Below are 9,960 nucleotides of genomic sequence, written 5' to 3' on the forward strand. Positions count from 1 at the left end.
GTCATACCCCTACTTCGTAAGTTAGCAAAGGCATGGAAATTCATTATAATCTCATTATTCAGGAACAAAGAATTGCATGTGGTTTCCACAGTTCAGTAAGCTACCCCAATCTCAACCTACATCTCTCTATGGGCCTTCCTGCGAATAAACTCAGTACCTTCCGAAAGAGCCCATACAGAGGAGGACAACTTCCTGTGCCCTGAAAAGAAAATAAGCCCAGGGACCATCTCCCCCTTCCCCATATGGGGTCTAAGATGAGCGTGTAAACCCACAGTGTTAACAATGTATTGCTTCATCTGGGGCTTGGGGGAGATACCATGTGAGGAAAGAAATCCATTAGTGGACTATAGATGCAAGGGTCGAAGATGTGAGAACAGGAACACAGAAAACGAGAAACTAGAATCATTTTCTTAAGAGGACTCAACTCGAAGAAAACTTTTAATTGCTGTTGCAAAAAACATCTGTATGAAGTAGAAACTGGTTTCAATAACATTAGTAAAGAGTATGTTCTAGAAAGTGGAGGTAACTGGATGTAAAATTCTGGCAGCAATTTAATAGAACAGTCCCAGATAGGCTGAGGCCAACACCTAGTGAGGACGAAAGCCTTGTCTGTGGGGAATTTTGGACGATACCTGGAGAAATATTACACTCTGCATAAACCAATTTGAGTTTTCACAAATGTTGCAAAGTTTCATATAGTAAAAGGTTTTTTCTACATGCACTTCAATTTCACAGCAAGAGTGGCAGAGAATACCTAAACACAGAAGAGAGCATTCATGCAAGATATCTAACTCCTTGATATAATAATGCATACAATTCAAAATGATTACACTATCATTACATCTAGGGCTTTCTGCAACTACAAGGTGGCAGCTATAGAAAGCATGGCCTCCGGTATCAACATCTAAAAAGCAGCCACCACCTTCTACGTGTGTTCTCTTTTTGCGTTTTTTCTTCATTTTTCTTAATCAACTCTGCTGTTGTTGCTGCTTCTTAGCAAAACTGGTAAAAACAAAATTGTAATCATTGAACATAGCACTCTGGCAATCAAGACGCTTAAAACCTTCAATCTTCTGAGGTGAAGAAAGTACGGTGCGACATTTAGAACTCTGGGGAGAAAGATTTCAAGAACCATTAGTGTGTCCAGTCTATAGATGTATCTTCAAACAATAATTATGCAATAAACAGACTTTTATCTGACTGAAAGGATGGCATGTAACTTATTTTCTGAGTTCCTATGGGTTGAATAGGGCACTTTATGGTCCCCAACCAGGGCTGTCAACAGGGAAAATGAATAGGACAGAAAGAGTTCATCACTTGGGCTAGATTTTACTGACTGGTTGATTGATTGATTGATTTTTTGTTTTTGAGTTGTGGTGTCACTGTTGCCCAGACTGAAGTGCAGTGGCACGCTCACAGCCACCCCAGCGTCAACCTCCTGGGGCTCTGGCGATCCTTCTGCATCAGCCTTCCAAGTAGCTAGAACTACAGCTGTGCGCTACTACACCTGGCTAATTTTTATTTATTTATTTATTGTACAGACAAGGTCTTGCCAAGTTGCACAGGCTAGTCTCGAACCTTCGGGCTCAGACAATCGACTAGCCTCAAAGTGCTAGGATTACAGGCTGAGTCACCGAGCCTAGCCTAGATTTAAAACAAAGACTGACAGAAGTCTAATGAGACACCAAGCTTCTGACCTGTTAGTAACTTCAAACAGCATCACCTCTGGGTATCTGCGTGACTAGTTATGTGTATCATCTTAGAATATATCTTATGACAAGCCTCACTATCCTCATTTCCCTTAAGCTTTTATTATGAATAAGAAATCAAATTACCTGATTAACAAACAAGGTGGTCACAAATTTTCCTGGTTTGAAGACTTCCACAACTTTCCTGATCAGGTCATCATAGGAGGTCTGACTTAAGTTTGTTTCAAAGCTAACATAAGAAAATTCTGGTTCTGGAGTGATGTGAATAGTCCAATAAGTTCCCTGAAAGAAAATTTTATGTTAATAATGGAAAGGATACATTTAAATGTGAAATAATTATTGAAGCAATGTGTAACTTACATCCGATTTCATTCCATTCATTGAATACCCACAAGGATTGAACAGTGTGGCATCAATGACAGAACCTGGTATCAGGTCACGAATTCCACTCTCCTGGAAAAAAATGAGACTGCATTTAATAGAAATGTGAAAAACAAACTGATAATTAACTTAAAAATGTAGCCCCGATGCAGAAGCAGCCAGCAACTATCTTTGAGAGACGTACACGAGTGACGTCCTTTGCAGTAACACCATCTTTCATGTAGAACTGGTCCATGACTGCTGGGTCAAGCTCACTCATCAGAATCTCCAGGGTTTGATCTGGCTGACTGATTACCCGGCTCTCTGGAAAATCCAGAGTATATAAGTACCTACATAAAAGTAAAAAAACAGTTCCTAAAATGACAATCGTAAGCTTAAATTAACTCTTATCTTGAACAACAAAAATCCACAAAATTGCAACAAACATACCAACAGTCAGAATTCATACGTCCCATACAGTATGCTGCTCCATCTGTCAAGGGAGAGAATATAAAATGAGCATGACACGGCCATTCAACAGGATGGCTTATTACTGTCCTTTCCATAGGAAGAATGCTACCATTTGCCAATGATCAGAAATGTCATGAGTGAAGGAAGGGAACCTTCAGTGGGTAAGTTCCTAGAGAAGCAGAATGCCCCTACCCTTCATCCTGATAAAAAAATAACTTTTTTTGGTCACTGACTGATACAACCCACCATGGTTGGCCTAATGGACGCTGAGGAAGCTCTAGCTTACTCTCCTGCTAAAGCTTCTTTAAGAGACGGATTTAGTTGCCCATTTATCTACTCTGCCACTTAAATACAAGGCATTTTTTTGTTTTTTTTTAGTTGGTGTCTCACTGTCACCCAGGCTGGAGTGCAGTGGCACGCTCATGACCACCCCAGCCTTGACCTGCTGGACTCAGGGCAAGCCTTCTGCCTCAGCCTTCCAAGAAGCCAGAATTACAGGAGTGCACCACCACTCCTGGCTAATTTTTTGATTTATTGTAGAGATGAGGTCTCACCAAGTTGTCCAGGATGGACTTAAAACCCTAGGCTCAGGAATCCTTATCTCTACCTCACAAAGTGCTGGGATTACAGGTGTGAGCCACCACGCCTGGTTAATATAAGTCATTTTAAGCAACACTTCCTTCCTGTACTGTTTCAAAACTTCACTGAACACAGTAAATCTGCCAGGTGTGATGGCTTATCCTGTAATCACAGCACTTTGGGAAGCAGGAAAGAAGGGCCAGGAGTTCAAGACCAGACCGTCTCTAAATAAAATATTAAATAGAGGCCATGCACTATGTCTCAACACCTGTAATCACACTTTGGAAGGTCAAGGCAGGGAGGATTGCTTGAGCCCAGGAGTTAGAGCCCACCCTGGGTTAACATAGTGAGACCTCAGCTCTACAAACAAACAATAAAAGAAAAATGAACACAGTAAATCAACACTATGCAGATATTAGCACTAAAACTGTAACACTCTAATATAGTCTGGTTTGGTTTCGTATCAGTAGACAGGATCAAGTCAGGACATTTTCTTTTTTATAATCGTGCTTGTGACTTTGTGCAGTTATTAAAATAGCCTAGGTTTTGGCCTCATCAAACAATCTTTTGTTCCCTGACCTCTATAAACAAAAATGTAGTCAAGGGATGAAATAAAAATCTTCCTAATTTGGCTCAAGAACAAACTGTGATTACATTGTGTTCATAATTTTTAAGCCAGGTCAATTATTACATAAAATTCTGGGCCAGCGTTTCCCAACAGAGTTTATGAACCACTGGGCATTTTTCTGGAAGGTATCACATCTGTCTTCATACTGTTGAAGGACATAGAATCTATGTGAAGAACCAGTGAGCTAGGTACAAGTAGAGGAACTTGTCAGACTCAGATGAAATTCTCCCTCTGTTGCTTCAAAGACCAGAAACGTAGGCTGGACAAGGAGGCTCATGCCTGTAATCCCAGGACTTTGGAGGTGAGAGGATTGCCTGAACCCAATGGTTCAAAACCAGCCTGGGCAACTTGGCAAGACCTTATCTCTAAAATATAACAAAACATTAGCCAGGCGTGGTGGCCCATGCCTGCAGTTCCAGCTACTTGGAAGGCTGAGGTGTGAGGATTGCCTGAACTCAGCAGGTCGAAGCTGCGGTGGCCATGAGTCTGCCACTGCACTTTAGCCTGGGCAACAGAGTGAGACTTCAACTCAGAAAGAAAAAAAAAATTTGTTTTTTCTGAGTTGGAGTCTCACTCTGTCACCCAGACTGGAGTGCAGTGGACGCTCCCAGCCACGGCAGCCTCGACCTGCTGGGCTCCGGCAATCCTTCCGCCTCAGCCTTCCAAGTAGCTGGAACTACAGGTACGTGCTACCACACCCAACTAATTTTTGACTTATTGTAGAGATGATGTCTTGCCAAGTTGCCCAGGCGGGTCTTGAACCCACGGGCTCAGGCAATTCACTACCTCAGCCTCCCAAAGTGCTGGGATTACAGGCTGAGCCACTGAGCCCGGCTCAGAAAAAAAATTTAAAAAAAAGAAGACCACAGGTGGCAGGTCATCACTCATTTCCTCCCTTCATCATTATTACGCAGCACTGACTTGGGATGCACAATTATCTCTAAAAGAAGTGTGTATTTACACAAAACATGAGAAAACTTGTAATATGGCATCTCTTCATTTAGCTTAACTTAAAAAATGTGTCAATTTATATTTTGAAACATATGCTATTATAAAGATCACTACAGTACTGATAAAACACTCAAGCTAAAAAAGCGTAAAAACAAGTTCAAAAAACAAGTAAATACAGTGTGCTATATTTGCATACATATGCTCTCATATAAAATAGATGTCCAAAAGGATACATCCTCTAACTTCAAGAAGAAAACATGTTTAAATTCTATTTAAACTTACTTGGGAAAATTGCATTAAGAAACTCTATTTCTTCCTGGAAATTCCGGTGTGGGTACCCTTGGTGAGAAGGCTTCATGAAATTCTTACGAGAATAAAAGAAGCTCTTAAAAAAAGGAAAAAGATAAATTTAGAACATAGAATTCTACCACTTTGTAAGCTAATCAACCATTCTCTGTGTACCAAAACTCAAATATTTCCCATTGCTGCATTTCTAAAGTATACAAATTAGCTACCTGAGCTGATACTAGGATAGTCTTACATTAATGTACAACTACAATATTGCAGCATTTAAAAATTCTGCAGAGAACTAAAAGTCCACTGTAGCAAAGTGAAGGGGTGGCTGAACTCCCAGCTACCTGGGACAATCAGTTGAGCCCAGGAGTTCAAGTCCAGCCATGGCAACATAAAGATCCCATCTTGATAAACACACACACAGCCCAGTCTACTGATGATAGGTCATAACTGTCAAGACAACATACAAAATTTCTTTCTAGAGCAGAGGTTTCTAATGTGAGATTAATATTCATGTAAGCAAAAGTCTTGTGGTACAACATATGTATATTTAGTTTTAAGAGTCAATGATCCAAGTTAAGCACGCATTGCTTTATATCTCACAAGGATCAATAGGTAACAGCAAAAACTGTATTGAGCCCTAATGAGAATGTGTCTTCCCCTTATGAAATGAAGCATTAAAATTCCACAACTGCTCATCAGAACATTATACCAGAGGTAAAAAACCCCCGCAGTTCTTGAAAACTATCAGATCTGTTACTGCCTATTGCTCTTCAACATAACTCTTCAGTATGAAATGTGTCTTGCTTTTCCTTCTTTTCTTACCATTTGTTATTATAATAAGTGACCATGTCAAGCAGTTAATGACCAGAGCACCTAGCTTCTTCATTCTCTCTCCATGTGAATTTTGCCACAGCTTACTCTCTACTTCCTTCATATTCTCTGCTATTCTTGAGCACCAGGCTCAGCATTTCTGCTTTCTCCTGTGGTATCGCCATCTTACCACATATTTTTATGCATTTTAACTGAGGCAGTAAGTATATACATTTATTACTAGGCACGTCATGGGATAAGAATCCTAACATGTATGCTTGAAAAGGTTTATGTCATGTTTTCCATTACTTACTTGAATTGAGTCAAACCCACTGTAATCCCTAGCAAGCTTCAACAGGGGAACCAGCGCTTTCAGCAAGAGGGTGGTACCACATGTCTTCAAAATGAAACGTCTCTTGGAGACAAACATGCTACTCTCACTGCAGGTGAAAAAAGTCAAAAGAGTAGAACTGTTTAGGTATTGGGATGCAGATAAAGTGTTAGTAGATTTTTAACTGTTGACTAGTACTTTAAAAAAATGTATGTAAATTGTGGCTTATTATAACTACTAATCAACAATATGTTATAGTGAATAATGTTTTACTTTGTAATAAGCTCTGCTAAAACTCCCTTACTCTTATGGCAAGCTTAATCAACTCTTCAGTTTGGTGTCACTGATAACACTGTGAGCTGCCTTTTTAGTAGCCAGCACCAGAAATACAGACCATAAATGTTACTACTGACAAAATGCAGCTGTAACTGAAGCTCTATACAATGTTCTGTCAGTCACATAGTCAATGTATACGTACCAGCAACCCTAAATTTATAAAAATAGACTATGATATCTAAAGGGCGAGTAGACTCGTTCAAAAAATGTCAAGAGCCAGGGTCTGTCTCCCTGAATTCTGAATTCAGAAATAAACTGCCAGTTCCCTGCCTCCTAATTTATTGGTATCGAGGGATATCAGCCAAGTGTTCACTCAGACTATAACACTTTTCAGGGGTAACTGATTTTTGTTTGTTGAAGGCTGAAGCTATCCATTTGTGGCTATTCCAAAACTATTCAAAAAGTGTGTATTTCCTGATGTGTAAAGGTACTAAATTTCCTGTTTTCTTTTTTTTTTTAATTAATTTTTTATTTTAGAGATGTGGGGTACAATTCAGCATTAGTTATTCCAAATGTTCATTATGCAGGTACCCTTGTGGATGAGGTGTGTCTTCCCCCTCCCCCAGCAGATTCCCACTACAGCCAATCCTGCCCCCAGATAGAACTTTTAAATGTTTGGATTGCAAGCAAAGTAATGCACTACTGTATTCTCTTCCTTTCTATTATATGACACTAGCATCTAAGAATGGCAGAAGTGTCTTTTGGAGAGGCTCTCCATATACATCATGAATATAAAAGCTTTCACACGGCTGACTCATACAAAAGCCTAACATTCTTTACTAAATTCCTGCTTTACCTCATTTTGCACCAAGTCATTTCTATAACCATCTCATTCCCTTCACTAGGTAATAAAACTCCATGAGGAATAAAGTATTTGTTTTTACTCAGCATTATATCCTCAGGGCTTGGCACACAGTAAGCATTTTGATAAACATCTCCATATATATGCCAAACACAAACTTAGTAAAAAGTTGGAGCCTTATGTTCCGTGTTCAATCCAACAGCCCCGAGGTCTGTCAAAATATACTATAAGCATTAAGTATTTAGTGACTAAATTAACTCTGTGACTGTAAAAAGGGTGAATACCTTTCTTTTATATACCAATTTAGCAATCATATTTGCATGAAGCTAATTTTCACTTTGCTTGAATTTCTGCCATTAAGAGGTCCTTCTTGCTACTACAAGGAAAAGATGACAATTACCTTAAGGAATATTAGGTGAGGCTTCAAAACCTACTGCTTAACAACCAAGTTACTAAACATTGATATTATTTAGAAAAGGACTGCAAAACTGAGACTGAAAGGAACAACTTGGCATTTCACATGAAGTGCCAGTCTGAAACGAGTCAGCGAGTGCTGTTGCGCAGGACCCACCTGAGTACATAAGCTTCCTGCTTGTCAGTTTTTGTCACACTTATGATTGAGCACTGCACATCCTTCAGAAGTATGTCCCACTCGGATCTGTTAATCAATGAAATAAAAAAAAACCCACCAAAATTAATTCACAGCAACACCTACCTACTCAAAAACTTTACAAAGCTCAACTTTTTCTAATTAAGATCACATTTTTTACCAATTCTTTATATTGCGCCATCTTATGAATAACAAAATGTAATTTGTTTCAAGAGTTTACACTGACATATACAGAGAAAAGGAATATGCTATACATGAAGAAAACAAAAAACACCACAGGTCATTATACTATGTATTCACAAATTAATACAAGGAAAATGGGCAGAAGAATATAAACAAGTCATTTACAGAGGAAATTCAAAAGCCCATAAGTGAAGGAAAATCACTTACTACTGATGAATAAAATTCAAGTTTCCATGCAAAATTTTTGTCTATCAAATTTACAGATTTTTAACCTTAAGAAACATTCTAAAAATTGTTTAAATTTTTGTAGAAACAAGGTCTTGCTATGTTGCCTAGGCTGGTCTCAGACTAATGGACTCAAGCAATCCTCTCTTCTCGGCCTCCCAAAGTATTGGGACTACAAAACTACTTTTGTTTTTAAAAGCACCATTTCACCAATCCAACAGAAATACGAGTCTAAAAACCTTCCTGAAAGAGTAATCTGCTACGTAGATATTATTTCCACCTCTCAAATTGGCAGCTAATTACCATGCAAGAACAAGTGATAGACAGCAAAATGAAAGTCACATACACACGTACATTAGTCTCCATTTATCTGAATAAAAACTACAGAGTGCTTCCTCTTTCATTAGAGTGCCCACTATGACCAGATAATTAAAAACCGTTCCACAGAGAGCTTAAAATTACCAGATTAAGGGCTAGAAACATTAAAGGCCCCTGATATCTGGCAGGTCACTGTTACTCATCTGAGTACTGAGACCCATCCCAAACCCTTAAAACTTAAGGTACTGGGCTTGCTAATGGCTACTGAATTCCTCTACTTGACCTTAACTTTACATGCAGTCCTGGGGAAAAGTTTTCTATTAGCAATAATCATACCTCAGATAAACCTAATTGACTATAATACTTCCACTGTGCAAAGCTATTAGCTGTTTTTAAAAAGATATTTAAAGCCAGGCTCGGTGGCTCAGCCTGTAATCCTGCGCCTTTGGGAGGCTGAGGTGAGTGGACTGCCTGAGCCCGCGGGTTCGAGACCCGCCTGGGCAGCAAGACCTCATCTCTACAATAAATTAAAAAAATCAGCCGGGCGTGGTAGCACATGCCTGTGATTCCGGCTACTTGGAAGGCTGAGGCGGAAGGATAGCTGGAGCCCAGCAGGTCGAAGCTGCGGTGGCTGGGAGCGGCCACTGCACTCCAGTCTGGGCTACTGAGTGAGACTCCAACTCAAAAAAAAAAAAAAAAGATATTTAAAATAATTTCAGCTGGGCGTGGTGGCTCATGCCTATGATTCCAGTGCTTTGGGAGACCTAGAAGGGATGACTGCTTGAAGCCAGGAGTTCAAGACCAGCCTGGGCAACATAGCAAGACCTTGTCTCTACAAAATATAAAGATTAACTGGGTGTGGTGGTGTGGGCCTATAGTCCTGGCTACTTGAGTAAGAGGATGTCCAGGCTATAGTGAGCTGCGATCATGCCACTGCACTTAAGCCTGGGCAACAGAGTAAAATCTTGTCTCCACGTCCACACAAAAAAAGGCATTAAGTAAAATGTGAGCAAGCATAGAATTCCTTTTAGAGCTTTTCTAATCCAGATCCATCTATAACGCTATCTGTGTACATCATCACTGACAGAGTTCCCAGTAGATTTTAGTACTCTTGCACATGTTCTCTTCTACCCCTGGACATACTAACAAACCTTTTCCTATCATTCTCCTCTCAGTTATATTCTATTAAGACTTTAAACACGAGCCGGGTTCGGTGGCTCAGCCTGTAATCCCGTGCCTTTGGGAGGCTGAGGTGAGTGGATTGCCTGAGCCCACGGGTTCGAGACCCGCCTGGGCAGCGAGACCTCATCTCTACAATAAATCAAAAAATCAGCCGGGCGTGGTAGCGCA

At 39.9% G+C, this 9,960-nt stretch overlaps 1 protein-coding gene across 3 annotated transcripts in view; it reads right to left on the reverse strand.

Annotated features, from left to right (window-relative positions):
- Nucleotides 1-427: 427 nt before the first annotated feature.
- AMD1 (adenosylmethionine decarboxylase 1) overlaps nucleotides 428-9,960 on the reverse strand; it is a 23,179-nt gene continuing 13,646 nt past the window's right edge. The window contains exons 3-10 of one of the 3 annotated variants that reach the window (XM_008069025.2): nucleotides 7,846-7,932; nucleotides 6,119-6,245; nucleotides 4,981-5,083; nucleotides 2,520-2,562; nucleotides 2,275-2,419; nucleotides 2,070-2,162; nucleotides 1,836-1,991; nucleotides 428-1,109 (exon numbers count right to left, since the gene is read on the reverse strand). In XM_008069025.2, the coding sequence (XP_008067216.1) occupies nucleotides 969-1,109; nucleotides 1,836-1,991; nucleotides 2,070-2,162; nucleotides 2,275-2,419; nucleotides 2,520-2,562; nucleotides 4,981-5,083; nucleotides 6,119-6,245; nucleotides 7,846-7,932 (895 nt within the window). In that variant the 3' untranslated portion in view covers nucleotides 428-968. The remainder of the gene's footprint in view (nucleotides 1,110-1,835; nucleotides 1,992-2,069; nucleotides 2,163-2,274; nucleotides 2,420-2,519; nucleotides 2,563-4,980; nucleotides 5,084-6,118; nucleotides 6,246-7,845; nucleotides 7,933-9,960) is intronic. The other 2 variants (XM_021718049.1, XM_021718050.1) reach the window with 2 other exon arrangements.

This window comes from Carlito syrichta, unplaced genomic scaffold (assembly GCF_000164805.1).
Source record: "Carlito syrichta isolate Samal-C Ts95f unplaced genomic scaffold, Tarsius_syrichta-2.0.1 Scaffold311768, whole genome shotgun sequence".
Lineage (NCBI taxonomy): Eukaryota > Metazoa > Chordata > Mammalia > Primates > Tarsiidae > Carlito > Carlito syrichta.